Source organism: Pinus tabuliformis, chromosome Q (assembly GCF_031772625.1).
Source record: "Pinus tabuliformis cultivar Carrire ecotype Pingquan chromosome Q, CPIR1, whole genome shotgun sequence".
In the NCBI taxonomy this organism is placed as follows: Eukaryota; Viridiplantae; Streptophyta; class Pinopsida; order Pinales; family Pinaceae; genus Pinus; species Pinus tabuliformis.
The window spans coordinates 267,629,476-267,644,541 of record NC_142296.1 but is presented as its reverse complement, the minus strand read 5'-3'; the positions used below and the strand labels follow the sequence as shown (position 1 = coordinate 267,644,541).

Sequence of the window (15,066 nt, the reverse complement as noted above, 5' to 3'; positions counted from 1 at the left end):
AGTCTTCTGCTAGAGGAAGTGCTCCTATTGTTTTGAAGAGGGAAACCTTCAACCAATAAAGGGAGGTCTCACCCCGCATAAAAGGGAGAACTTCAACCTGAAAAGGGAAGTCTCAAAAACGAGATGAAGTTGCTTGGTAGTAAGATTGACTTTGTAAGCAAATTAATTTTAAATCTTCAACAGCAAATGGATGGCGTCGACTTACTGTACTTTTATAGATTGTGGCTATAAATAACAGGAATCAATGGCTTCTTTACTCACGGTGTTGGCTCTGCGATAATTATTCTCCTTGTTTTGTGATGGCTCTAGCAATCTCCAGAATTCGCGGTGCCCTTAGATCTCTTAAACAACACTAGAAGCTCACCACACCAGTGCTCACGTTCACACCTCCCACTTGTTTTTCTCCTTTTCTCTTCTGCTCCTGCAACAAATCGAACTTTTCTCTTCTCTCGTCTGGTGCAAGCAGCGGTTCTCTATCAATCTAAACACACATGGAGAAATCTAGCTCGTTCGCTGAAGCAGTGTGGACACTGCAGGACATTTTCTTGGCTGCCAAGAAATTACTTTCAAAGGCTCAACTATGACCCTTGTAGCGTAAGATAAATCTCGCAGCTATCTACACGCAGTTCGATGATGGCTAGGCGCTTCTCACAATACTTGAAGAGGCGCTCACCTCAATGGCATCAACGATAGGGCACTGGCGGACATGGCATTCAACTGATGCCAAGATCGGGCTCACAAATATTGCCAATAAAGCTGCGGAGAGTCCCAAACTCTTTGCTCCAGATTTAGTGGACGATTTAGTCAATAGATTTAGTCAGTAGCAGCATCAAAGATTGAAGAGACGACAAAGGGACAAACGAAACTTGGTTTGGAACAGTCACCGAGCAATGAATATATGGTGTCCTTCCACAATCTTATTGCTCTCCACTCAATCTTTCAGGTTCGAAAAATCATCAAACAACGCATCATATCAGCAATCTATATGGCATTTGGAGGAGCGTAATATGAGCAGATAGGGACGTTCAAAACTTTTTGAATTCCTTTGAAAACGTCATTTTGAATTCCTTTGACAACAATAGATTGGGCAACAACACGAGTAAGTAAACTTTCGAGTGGTGGAGGCGTTTCTAAGTGTTATTGCAAACTTTTTATGAGCTCAAAAATAGTGTCGAGGAGACTGACACGAAATTCAGTCGAACAATGTGAATGCAGAGTGTACTGACTAGATGATGGAGAATAGTATTGCATAGTGGTATGGGTAAGAAATACTAAGCGGTATAATGCTAAGGTAAGTTTGGGCCTAGAAACACAGTTTAAAATTTACTGAGCTTGGAACCAGAAGCAACCACGCTGTCAGACAATGTGAAGACTAGGAAACGCAACAAAAAATCCAATGGAAGACCTTTAAATAGCCAGCCATTAAAAACCGTTATAAATTCCCAAAGTCTGAAGGCAAGAGCTCAACAATAAAATATCATGGATCTATTTAAGCAATTGGAGGAAAGATGGTCTTTAAGTGTTGTTGTTGTGTGAAGGTCCTGCACCATTAGAAAAACCACGTCACAGCGCTCGAAGACGAGGTATGGAGCAGCGTAAATATCAATACTAGCCATATCAAATCGGACCAGATTCAAGTATGCCATCTCAGCACATAATTTTCCATTCCGTAATGCATAAGTTCAAAATTCCATATGCAACATATTTTCCAATAATTCACCAATCACAAGATTTATGCCGACACCAATTTACTTCAAAAATTTCACACACCAACGCTCAATTTGAAATCTAAGATGTGCCATATCAGTTTGAAATCTGGCAGGTGGAGGTGGCATTTAATAGATTGAAATTCAAAAGACTAAGATGACATTGAATAGTTTGAAACTTGAAAGACTAATATGGCAATTGAATGCATAGTTGGAAGTTTCATCCAAGCATTAAATACATGTGAATGGTGGAGCAGACTGAACAACTGGGAGGTAGAGGATACCCGAGTCAGAACTCTGCAGTTGCTACCTAAGCGACTGTCGGATAATATGACTATGTATTAACATACATATCTTTTTATGAGATAATAATGTCATGCGGTGAATAATATTTGCCTATACGGTTCCCATCACAGTTTTAATGGAGCAATAACTAAAATTGACAATGAATACGGATCTCATGAGCGGCCAATGCTGAATTGAACGATGAATACACATCTCATGAGTGGCCAATGCTGGAACGGAAAAACAGGAACCATTTAAGGGATATATGGTTCGCTTGAGCTGCATGCGGACTTGAAAACTGTATCCACAATTCAGCAGGAGACCATGTCAAGGCAGCGCAGCGTTACATGCAGGTGATTATAAAAACCAGTCAGAGAAGAGCAGAGGGCCCAGAGAGCGCAGAAAGGAAAATTATGCCCAGCCCAGGGAGCGCAGAGGGCGCAGACAATGATTATGGCAGACCTTGAGCAATAGATTATACCATTGTCAGGACAGCAGATTATATGAATCAGGATGATATGAGTTACAAAGGCAGAGATACTAGAAATAAGACCTACTCATAAAGACCATAAGACAAATGGCTCAAAGAAATTATGTAGGGCAGGAGTAAGCCTGCTCTGATACCATGTTAAACACACATGGGCAACCACAAAATAGGAAAGATAAAGCATGATAGTACAATTTTATTAACAACTGATATATATTTATAGTACATTGTTTGACCATTGGGATCCACATCCCAAGGTCTCTTGGACTCCTTTTGTCCATTCGGCTTCCACACTAACCCATTGAGGATTAGGTGTCCAACAATTATAATAGAAACAACCGAAGATAAAGAAATAAATATCCTCAACAAAAATAAAATAGTATTAATTAAAGAAAAAAGATAATGGTGTCCCTTACTACAATTGCAAAAGCAAAGAATAGCACGTATACTTAAAAATATATATAGTCAGACTTCTTATACATTTGCATGTAGTTTCTCCTGATAAGTACTATAGGGATCCAAGGGTTAGCGGCTGCGAACTTTTAGACTTGCAAAGAGAAATTATCATATATGCTCTCAGGGTGGTAAGATTTTCTAACAAAGTAAAACACGCTCTATGTCAACAACCCCATCAAATTAACAAAACAGAGCAATATCAATCCAACTAGGAGTACCCCATACACAGCTCTAGTCGTCGTTCCAACGCCATGGCCACGCCCCTCAACAATTGCATACAAAAGAAACCTTACAATCACTTGAGTTGATATGAAGTAAAGCAAAACGAGCAGCGCGACAGTGGTCTGCTTTCCTCTCATGAGATCACTGCTTTTCTGCATGGCGTCAATCCCATAACAATTGTCCTCTAACACTGTCACAACGTTGGCTAGCCTCCACGATGTGCTTACGTACAGTTCGAGGCAGAAAAAAAAGATGGCAAGAATTACACCGAAAAGAAAAGGTCCCCAATTGCATTTGTGGTCCCCTTCTACTCTGATCATAATGGAGAAGAAGATGATGAGAAGGAATGTTATGGCTGTTGGAAATTTCTGGTAATTTCAAACATAAAAGAACAGAGAAAATGCTTTGTTTCTGCTACAGGATCTTTTACACAGGGAAGCTAATAAAAATTTCTGAGCAAAGCAGAGTTTCTCAACCAAAATAAACTTGTATTAATTCATAAACTGCCTGATACAAATTTCTTCCTCTCTCTCAGAGGGATTCACCAAGAACTTCCACCAAAAAAAAAATTACTCTGCCTCTTTTACAAATAATTTTACACTGCTGTGTAAAATTTTCATTCACTGCTATGTGAAAAACTTTTACATTCTGTAAAATAAAAATTCTTACATAGGTTTACTGCTGTAAAAAAAAACTTTCACATTCACTCCTGTGTGAAATTTTTCATTACATTCAAGCTGCTGGGTTTTCACATTGCATATTCAAATAAATAAAAAATTACATCGCAATCCCATTTGTTTCAACGAACAACTACAAGCACCTGTAAAAGGAATCCCAAATTTTCATTTGCTGCCGCAAGTCTTTCTTCTTTTTTCCACACTGCTGTGCTCCCCTGGTTTTTTTTTTTATTCGCTGTTGCGAGCCCTCTTTTTTTCATCCCGTGTTACAATACTAAAAAGTCAACACCCAACAAAATATAACACATACATTTCATATGTGTTAACAAAAAAAATTATAATATTACATGCCGTAAAAAAAAACTTAAAGTCTTTACCTACGACTATGACAGATTCATTAAATGCATTAATGTTAAAACCGGCGGTCAAACCAAAAAAGTTCAGGCAGGTTGAAAATGATCCTGGTCCGTTGATTTAATCGGACGTATATCGCTTGCTTAAGTCGCACGAACCAAACGAAGTTTACCAGCCGGGAGATTGGTGGTTTTAGAATCGTACAGTGGATGCGTGTCATTTGGTCGGGGTGATCGGAGGCCCTCTGACAAATACCACAAACGCTGAAAGGTGGTGCGATACAAAACTGGTGGTTTTCCGGAAATGAATGCCGCGCATGGGAAATTAATATTTCAACACTCCCCTTTAATTTCAACTGCTGGGCATTCAGTCATACCCAAACATTTCCTCAAAAATTCAAAGTTTTTCTGGTCCAATGGCTTTGTCAGAATGTCCGCAACTTGTTCCTGAGTCCTGCAATGTTGTAAAAAAATTTCTCCATTGCTCACCAATTCCCTGATGTAATGAAACCTTGTGTCAATGTGTTTCGTTCTATTATGAAACACAAAATTCTTGGATAATGCAATAGCTGAGCTATTGTCACAAAAAATCATTGTTCCTTTTTCTTGCTCTTGGCCTAAGCTCCTTAACATTCTTCTCATCCAAAATGCTTGACATGGTGCTGCTATAGCTGCCACATATTCTGCCTCTACTGTAGACAATGCTACAATAGGCTGTTTCTTAGAAGCCCATGAAATAGCTCATGAACCCATGTGAAAAATATAACCGGATGTGCTTTTCCGATCATCTACACTTCCAGCCCAATCACTATCAGTGTATCCAACTAAATCTGAATATTGTGAGACTGTATATAAAATGCCAAACCTTTTAGTACCTTTAACATACCTCAGAATTCTTTTTGCTGCCTGCCAATGTGCTTCTTTTGGCCTTTCCATGAATCTGGAAATTAAACTAACAGCAAACATAATATCTGGCCTAGTTGCAGTTAAATACATAAGGCTTTCAACTATGCTCTTGTACAAACTAGGATCAAAATCCTTGCTGTTGTCCTCTTTAGTGAGTTTTAATCCCATCACTGTGGGTGTGATTGCTGCCTTGTTTTCCTGCATGTTAAATCTTGCCAACACTTCATTAACATATTTCGCTTGTGAGATAAAAATCCCATTTTCATTTTGATCTACCTCTATTCCTAAGAAGTATCTCAGAAAACCCATGTCAGTCATTTCAAATTCCTCTTTCATGACTGATTTGAAATTTTCAATGAGGTAGTCATCATTACCTGTAAAAATCACATCATCAACATACAACACAATAAATTAAAATTTTACCATCATTTTCTTTGATGTAGATGGTGGGTTCTCCATCACAATTCTCAAATCCATTTTCCAGTATATAGGAATCTGTCCTACTGTACCATGCTCTTGGTGCTTGCTTCAGCCCATAAAGAGCTTTCTTCAATCTGCACACTTTGTGCTCTTGGCCTTTCTTCTCATAGCCTAGAGGTTGCTCAATGTAAACCTCTTCCATTAACATTCCATTTAGGAATGCTGACTTCACATCCATCTGGTAAACTTTCCACTTGTTTTGAGCTGCTATGGATAGCACTGCTCTCACGGTTTCCATTCCTGCAACTGGTGCGAAAGTTTCCTCATAGTCTCTCCCATACTGTTGCTTGTATTATTTGACAACCACCCTTGCCTTGTGTCTTTCTATTTTTCCTTCAGCATTACTCTTGGTCTTGTAGACCCATTTAACTCCAATGACTTCTTTACCTTTTGGTAGTTCAACCAAATCCCATGTCTTGTTTCTTTCTATGGAATTGATCTCCTCATCCATAGCTTCTATCCATTTCCTATCTTTAATTGCATCTTCGAAATGAATAGGGTTATCAACATCACAATACAAAGCAAACAAGGAATTGATTCCTTCATCATAAATATCACTTAAATTTTTTAATTTCTTACCTCTTTCATTTGGTGTGCAAGTGCTTGAAGAAGCACTTGAATTTCCTCCTTGTGGTGTGCTTGGAGAAGCACTTTCATTTCTCCTCAAGGGTGTCTCTTGCTGTCCTTGTGTTAGCGCTACTGTTTGGGGATGTATTTCAGCCATCTCCTCATCATCTTTATCATGTGACAAACAGTTTTTAACATTCACTGTTTTCTCTATGCTTCCATCCCAAGCTTCCTCCTCAATGAACTGAACATCTCTGCTCACAAAAAACTTCTTGGTGGATGGGATATACAACCTGTAAGCCTTGGATTCTTCACTGTAACCAATGAAAATACATTTTTCCCCTTTGCTGTCCAACTTCCTCCATAGCTGATCTGGAATGTGTGCATAAGCTACACAACTAAAAACTTTCATGTGGGTGACTCCTTGCTTTCTCCCACTCCATGCTTCTTCCGGCACTTTATTCATCACTGCTTTTGTAAGACACCTATTCAAAATATATACTACACAGTGTACAACTTCAGCCAAATAATCATTTGGAAAATGCTTTGCCTTTAGCATACTCCTCGCCATATCCATGATGGTCCTATTCTTCCTTTCAGCAACTCCATTTTGCTGTGGGGTGTACCTAGCTGTAAATTGCTTATGAATTCCATTTTCTCTACAAAACCGTAGAAATTCCTTGGAGATATACTCACCTCCTCTATCAGTTCTTAAAACTTTGATATGCAGCCCACTTTGGTTTTCCACAAGTGCCTTGAAATTTCGAAATTTTTCAAACACTTCACTTTTGTTCTTCAGGAAATAGGCCCAAGTCTTTCTGGTGAAATCATCAATGAATGTTAGAAAATATTGGTTGCCTGCTAATGATGGGGTTTGCATCGGTCCACATAAGTCTGAGTGGACAATTTCTAAGGGTGCTTTTGCCCTTATGCTTTTCCCTGATGGAAAACTTTCTCTGTGTTGTTTCCCCAAGATACAACCTTCACAAAGGCTGTCTGGTTTCTCTATCAATGGTAATCCTCTTACCATTCCTTTTCTACTCAACAAGTTAAGACCTCCAAAGTTGAAATGTCCAAATCTCAAGTGCCACAACCAATTTTCATCCTTTGATATGCTTTGGAAAGCCTATTGGGTAACTACTGTAATTACTTCTTTATTTTTCAAATCTGCCCTTATTCTGAGAGGGAACATCCTATTCCTTGTCATCTTCACTTCAGCAATGCATCTTTTGCTAGGTGCTCTATCCATGATGGTGCATACATTATTCTCAAAGAAAACATTGTACCCCTTTTGAACAAGTTGTCCAATACTTAAGAGGTTACATCTCATTCTAGGAACATAATAGACATCTGTTATGGTTTTCTTTTCACCTTTCTTTGTAAATATTTTTACTTCTCCTTTTCCCATAACAGAAATTTTACTATCAGTCCCAAATGTGACTTGTGACTTCACACTCTGATCTAAAGCAGAAAACAAGGCTATGTTTCCTGTCATATGGTTATTACAACCGGAATCTAGAAACCATATATCATCATTGTTTGTTTCAGCCATGTTACAAGCTAAAAGCACATTATCTTGGCTGATATTTTCTCTAGTGATATGTGCACTAGATCTATTACTCATATCATGCTGCTTCTTCCTACATTCATTTGCATAATGCCCATATTTTTTACAATAATAACATTGGACATTGGATTTTTCATACCTTTGTCCTTGAGCATGATGCTGTCCACTTTGTTGACTGCTGCGTTGGCCTTGGTTCTGATTTGGATTGCTGCATCTTCCTTGAGCATTTGCTGGACTGTTCCTTCCACCTCTGTTTTGGCTTCTGCCTCTTCCTCTCTTGTTTCCTCTGTCTTGACCTCTTCCTCTTCCAGAGGACATTTGGGTCTTAAAGGCTTGCTCTAGAGATGAGTTTTCATTTCTACTCAACCTCTGCTCATGTGTTATCAGTGATGCATGAAATTCATCAACTGAAAAGTTTGAGAGATCCCTTGTCTCTTCTATGGTGGTGACAATCACATCAAACTTTGAGGGTAGGACCCTCAATATTTTCCCCACAATCCTCCTTTCTTCAAGAATTTCTCCATGAGTCCTTATTTGTGTGACCAGACCAATCACATGTGTGAAGAATGAGTCAATATTGTTCGACTCCTTCATGCACAGGCTGTCAAAATCTTTCTTCAGCAACTGTAGTTTTGTAGTCTTCACTTTCTCCATGCCTTGATAAGTTGTCTTGAGAGTTTGCCATGCTTCTTTGGATGTCTTGGCTGCTGCTATCCTTGGAAACACACTCTCATGCACCGACTGATACAAAAATACGAGGGCTTTTGAATCCTTTTTCCTATTACTCTTCAACAGATCCTTCTCTGCCTGAGTTAATCTATTAAACTCATTTTCATCTGCTGGTTCTTCAAAACCATCATCAACTAATTCCCATAGATCTTGAGAGGCAAACAGGGCTCTCATGGTTATTGCCCAATAGTCATAGTTTTTTCCATTAAACTGTGGCAGCTGAGTATTAAAAATACCCATGCTAGTGCTGGTGCTGGTGCCAGCCATTCTATCTCTCTAAACTATGCTTCAAATGCTTGACTGTATTTAAAATAACTGAGTGTCTGTCTTCAACAACTACACAAAAAAAAACTTTGAGAAATACCTGGATTTTTTTTGCCTGAGACTTCACTCTGCTGGAGAAGTTGTTGCAGCAAAAAACTCCTTGCAGAGTTTCTCAACCAAAATAAACTTGTATTAATTCATAAACTGCCTGATACAAATTTCTTCCTCTCTCTGGATTCACCAAGAACTTCCACGAAAAACAAAATTACTCTGCCTCTTTTACAAATAATTTTACACTATTGTGTAAAATTTTCATTCACTGCTATGTGAAAAAACTTTTACATTCACTGCTGTAAAATAAAAATTCTTACATAGGTTTATTGCTGTAAAAAAACATTCACATTCACTCCTGTGTGAAATTTTTCATTACATTCAAGCTGCTGCTGGGTTTTCACATTGCATATTCAAATAAAAAAATTTACAACGCAATCCCATTTGTTTCAACGAACAACTACAAGCACCTGTAAAAGGAATCCCAAATTTTCATTTGCTGCCGCAAGTCTTTCTTCTCTTCTTCTCTTTTTCACACTAATGTGCTCCCCTGGTTTTTTTTTTATTCGTTGCTTCGAGCCCTTTTATTTCATCCCGTGTTACAATACTAAAAAGTCAACACCCAACAAAATATAACACATACATTTCATATGTGTTAACCACAAAAATATAATATTACATGCCGTAAAAAAAAACTTAAAGTCTTTACCTGCAACTATGACAGATTCATTAAATGCATTAATGTTAAAACCAGCGGTCAAACCAAAAAAGTTCAGGTAGGTTGAAAATGATCCTGGTCCGTTGATTTAACCGTACGTTCAGGCAGGTTGAAAATGATCCTGGTCCGTTGATTTAATCGGATGTATATCACTTGCTTAAGTCGCACGAACCAAACGAAGTTTATAATCCTGGTCCGTTGATTTAATCGGACGTATATCGCTTGCTTACGTTTACCGGCCAGGAGATTGGTGGTTTCGTACAGTGGACGCGTGTCGTTTGGTCGGGATGATCGGAGGTCCTCTGACAAATACCACAAACGCTGAAAGGTGGTGCGATACAAAACTGGTGGTTTTCCAGAAATGAATGCCGACCAGGGCAAATTAATATTTCAACAATGGCCAGTAGAACCGCCATGAACGACATTATGAAAATGGAGTAGAAAGTTACTGCGAGAGGTTTCCAGACCCTGGAAATGTAGATTTTCATAATTCTCGCGTATGAGAGTTCCAATTTATTGGTATTGGCCCTATATTTGGAGGCGACCGTGCACGCCACAGCCGTTGTCGACAGCATCCGCAAGGCAAAAGCGAAGGCTCAGTATACAGTTACGAACATGAAAAATTCGCTCCATTCCAAGGTCAGTTCACGTAGAGTTCTCTCGCGGGAGACAGCGTTGTTAGAATTATCTACAATTTCAGCAATGATTCTGCATGCGGAATAAAAACTCAAAGAATCATTAAATCTTAATGCCCAGTGATACGGGTTACCTCCAGCCATTGGTGATGTTCTGATGGAGGCCACAGTTCACAAGTTTCTTCTTCAGCACTCCAGCTTCAATCCAAGCAAAAGAAAAAGAACACAAAAATTTCTGAAGGCACTTCCAAGCTCTGCTATCTCAGCTAGATGGTGTAAAACTGAAGGGGATTGAGATGCGAGCTTGGGGACCAAACAAATGAATTTATAACTAAGCTTCCATCAAGCTTCTGATAGCTATGTGTCAGATGTCCCACAGATCAAGGCAGAGAACTCCAGATGGGAGTAATGGACCACTTCAGTAGCTCCTAACAATAAATTTATTCGCTGCAGTTGATTTCCTTAACTTAAGGAAACTACTGCAGTTGGTTTCCATAAGTTAAGGAAAGACTGCAGTTTAAATTCCATAATTTTAGGCAGCAATTGTGTAAAACTTAATGGAGCTAACATTCTCTCACTTGGTCCATACTTCCAAACTTAATGTCTCAACTTAAAAACCATTGATAATCTGTATTAAGTAATAGATACATGAATCATGGCGATAAGTCCTCTAATGACAAGTATTATCTTCCATGTATTACTATGTATTTATTCTTATTATAATTTATGTCGCAACAATTTCTTAATGAATAAACCCTATGTTTATTCTTGGTCCTTCTTAAATGAATTTTCTCAAATCAACTTAAGGTGCACATAAATATGAGAAAAAACATCACAATAATTAAGAATTTCATTAACATTGTCCATACAATGAAAAACTGCATAATGGAACCAAGTCCCATATTCAATACATGATCCTTGAATTTAAACGGTGGCATGCCCTTAGTCAAAGGATCAGTGATCATTAACTCAGTGCTGACGTGCTCAATGACCACTTTCTTTTCTTTAACACGTTCCCTTATAGCTAAATACTTAATGTCGATGTGTTTATTTCGACTCCCACTTTTTTAGCCATAAAACTAGCAGCTGAATTATCACAATATATTCTCAATGGCTTAGAGATAGAATCCATAATTCTAAGCCCATAAATGAAATTCTTAAGCCATACACCATGTAAAGCAGCCTCAAACAGGATATACATAAGCATGTAGTCTTTGGTCCCTTCAAGGTACCTTATTACTTTCTTTGCAGCTCTCCAGTGGTCTAAACCTGGATCACTCTGACATCGTCCCAACATTCCCAATGGGAGCTACACTTGGTGAACAACCCTTCATCCGAAATCTCTCTAAAATTTTATTAATATAGGTTTCCTGTGACAGACCCAAGATGCCTCGAAATCTGTCTCTATGGATCTTAATGCCAATGACATAAGATGCCTCACCTATATCCTTCATATCAAAATTTTTAGAGAGGAATTGTCTCACCTCATGTAGCAAACCCTTATCATTGGTTGCTAGCAAAAAGGTCATCCACATATAAAACAAGAAAACAAATTTTACTCCCACTAACCTTCAGGTATATACAATGATCCATAATGTTTTCTACAAACCAAAAGAAGAAATTACATTATCGAATTTCAAATACCATTGGCAGGATTCCTGTTTTAAACCATATAATGACTTCTTGAGCTTGCAAACCAATTGCTCACCATGACTAGAGGGGAATCAATGAAGATGTGTTATTAATGAAGAAGTGTTGCCAATCATTAATGACGAAGTGTTATTAATGAAGAAGTGTTAATAACCATCGTCTTTTAGCGCAAGTGTGAACATGCATTGAATCATATGTGACATTGTTTTGTAAATTAATGCAGTAAAGACCATTAGACAAAATACAATTCCCAACATAATCAGATTTATAGAATAGACTGAAAGATTTTTCTGAAAAGTTTAAGGAATATCCGAAAGGTACAAGCCTTGAAACTGAGATCAAGTTTCTAGAAAAAACTTGGAACATAAAAGGTCTTTTCTAATTCCAAAACAAACCCACTACTTAAAGTTAAATAACATGTTCCTATAGCTTCCACATGTGAGCCCATCTTGTTTCCTGATAAGATGCTTTCCTCACTCCCCACTGGCTTCCTTAGGTTTTGCAAACCTTGTAAGGAATTCGAAATGTGAATTGTTGATCCAGAATCAATCCACCATGTGTTAATATTAACGTTAACCATATTAGATTCATAACAAACAAATGAGATTATTTCCTTAAGTTCGGGAATGTCACAACGAATTTCAGAGAAATTTCCAGGTTGTACTGCTGCATCAAAAGGATCACATATTTATGTTAAAATTGAGGCTTAATAACTTTCATGTTTTACCAATGTAAATCATGCAAAAAAGAATTGAATCAAATGACATGAAAATTGCCTGTGGGCTAAATTTTCAATTCAAACAGACTCAATAAAACTTTATGAACTTTCATGTTTTACCAATGTAAAACATGCTAAAAAGAATTGAATCAGATGACATGAAAATTGCCTGTGGGCTAAATTTTCCAATTCAAACAGACTCAATAAAACTTTATGAACTTTCATGTTTTACCAATGTAAAACATGCTAAAAAGAATTGAATCAAATGACATGAAAATTGCCTGTGGGCTAAATTTTCAATTCAAACTGACTCAATAAAACTTTATGAACTTTCATGTTTTACCAATGTAAAACATGCTAAAAAGAATTGAATCAAATGACATGAAAATTGCCTGTGGGCTAAATTTTCAATTCAAACTGACTCAATAAAACTTTATGAACTTTCATGTTTTACCAATGTAAAACATGCTAAAAAGAATTGAATCAAATGACATGAAAATTGCCTGTGGGCTAAATTTTCAATTCAAACAGATTCAATAAAACTTTATGATACTTTCATGTTTTACCAATGTAAAACATGCTAAAAAGAATTGAATCAAATGACATGAAAATTGCCTGTGGGCTAAATTTTCAATTCAAACAGACTCAACAAAACTTTATGAACTTTCACGTTTTACCAATGTAAAACATGCTAAAAAGAATTGAATCAAATGACATGAAAATTGCCTGTGGGCTAAATTTTCAATTCAAACAGATTCAATAAAACTTTATGATGATGCTAAAAAGAATTGAATCAAATGACATGAAAATTGCTTGTGGGCTAAATTTTCAATTCAAACAGATTCAATAAAACTTTATGATACTTTCATGTTTTACCAATGTAAAACATGCTAAAAAGAAATGAATCAAATGAAATGAAAATTGCCCGTGGGCTAAATTTTCAATTCAAACAGATTCAATAAAACTTTATGATAAAACTTATTAATTCATAACTCCTGTGGGTAGGTTATGAAATTTTATCCTAATTAATTACATAAATATAATAAAGATTCCTGTGGGATAAAATTTATTATATTCAGTGTAATTAATTACAATTTAATGTCTAAATAATCTTTATGTGATCTTGCCAATCAATATATAATTTTATTTAATTAAAGATGCTGTGGCTATTCTCTAATTAATTAAAATCATATGGATCACTAGACATTATTTTGTTGCATAAACAAAACTTAACCAGAGAGAAAAATAATGTTTACTGAAAGGAGTAAGTCAAAATGACATTTTAATAAACTCCATAAAACTGTAATAATTCTCCAGCAAAATCAAAAGCAGTCAGCATTACCGAAAATGACTACAAATTGATTGTTCAATTTATAAACTTAACCCGGAGATTGACTGAATCAGCTTTGATCTACTTTGCATTTGCATAGCAAATGCAGTTCGAAGACTAGCTGGCTTGACTTCAGGCTCCGTCCTTAAGTTTATAAAACAACAAAAATTGACCAGCAAACAAGCTATTTTGCTCACAAGATAATTAAAATCAAATTTACATTCCTTAGTCTAACTGTCCCATAATTTATTTAAGACTAATTCTTAAATTAATTACAAAATGGGCTCTAAACAATTTGCAAACAAACTTGCAAATTTGAAATTTTATTTTATATATATTTATATAAAATTTCATGTGAGCCTCCAGCCCTTATAGAAAAGAAAGATTGAAAAATATTTTTACATTTAAAACACTAAGCATAATATTGGAATCAATCTTTAATTACATGGAAATAGTGTTCTACTATATGGTACTATGAATGAAAAAACTTTCGTGGCTAATTTTAGGTATTGCGTGTGGTCAAAACCAAGCAAGTAGCATACTCCATTTAATTACAACTTAATGAGTATGTTCAAAAACAAAATACGGTCTGCCACATTTCCTTTATGACCTGCTTAATAATGTGCTTCAAACAATATTACAATACTTCCATACATTTCTCTCACTTTATATATTGCGTATACAGATATATTGTATACGGTCTATATAAAACTTGTTATGGGTATAATGTTCATATGTTACATTTATTTCATAAGTTACTAAAATAAGTAACATAAGTAACATTTCATAATTTTAGTAACATGTTACGGCCCAAGTCATGCTTATGGGTAAGAGCGCGTTAAAGGTAAATGAAGCTCTTAATATAAAGTTCTTGGAATTCTGGTTGTATTGCTTTTGTTTCAGTTAAGATTTAAAATACGACCTTGATTACTTTCATTTAGGCTTAAAGAACGCTTAATTCCAAGAGCATTAATTCAACAGCCTAGATTCATCGCATTCAGAATTGCAGAAATTCTTAATTCAAGAGATCAGTCATTCTTTAATAGATTCCTTTAAAAAAAAAAAAAAAAAATCACCGCAACTGCCCGAATATGGAAAAGTTCACCTTCCAACACATCCCCATCCCCAATAAAAATGTAAGTAAACACGGGACCTCAATATCACACAAAATACATCATAAATCAATAGTATACTATGGCGGATTAATCGTTAACTTCAGATTTTAAATCAATAGTATACTTGTGTTAACTTCAGATTTTATTTCC

General features: G+C 36.5%; 1 protein-coding gene across 1 annotated transcript; it reads right to left on the bottom strand.

The window, feature by feature from the left end:
• Positions 1 to 352: 352 nt before the first annotated feature.
• LOC149219209 (uncharacterized) lies at positions 353 to 3,476 on the bottom strand. The gene is made up of 3 exons (XM_089386743.1): positions 3,153 to 3,476; positions 674 to 775; positions 353 to 481 (listed from the first exon to the last, which is right to left on the bottom strand). The coding sequence occupies exons 1-3, from the start codon at positions 3,474 to 3,476 to the stop codon at positions 353 to 355; spliced, it is 555 nt and encodes a 184-aa protein (XP_089242869.1).
• Between the last annotated feature and the right edge of the window lie 11,590 nt (positions 3,477 to 15,066).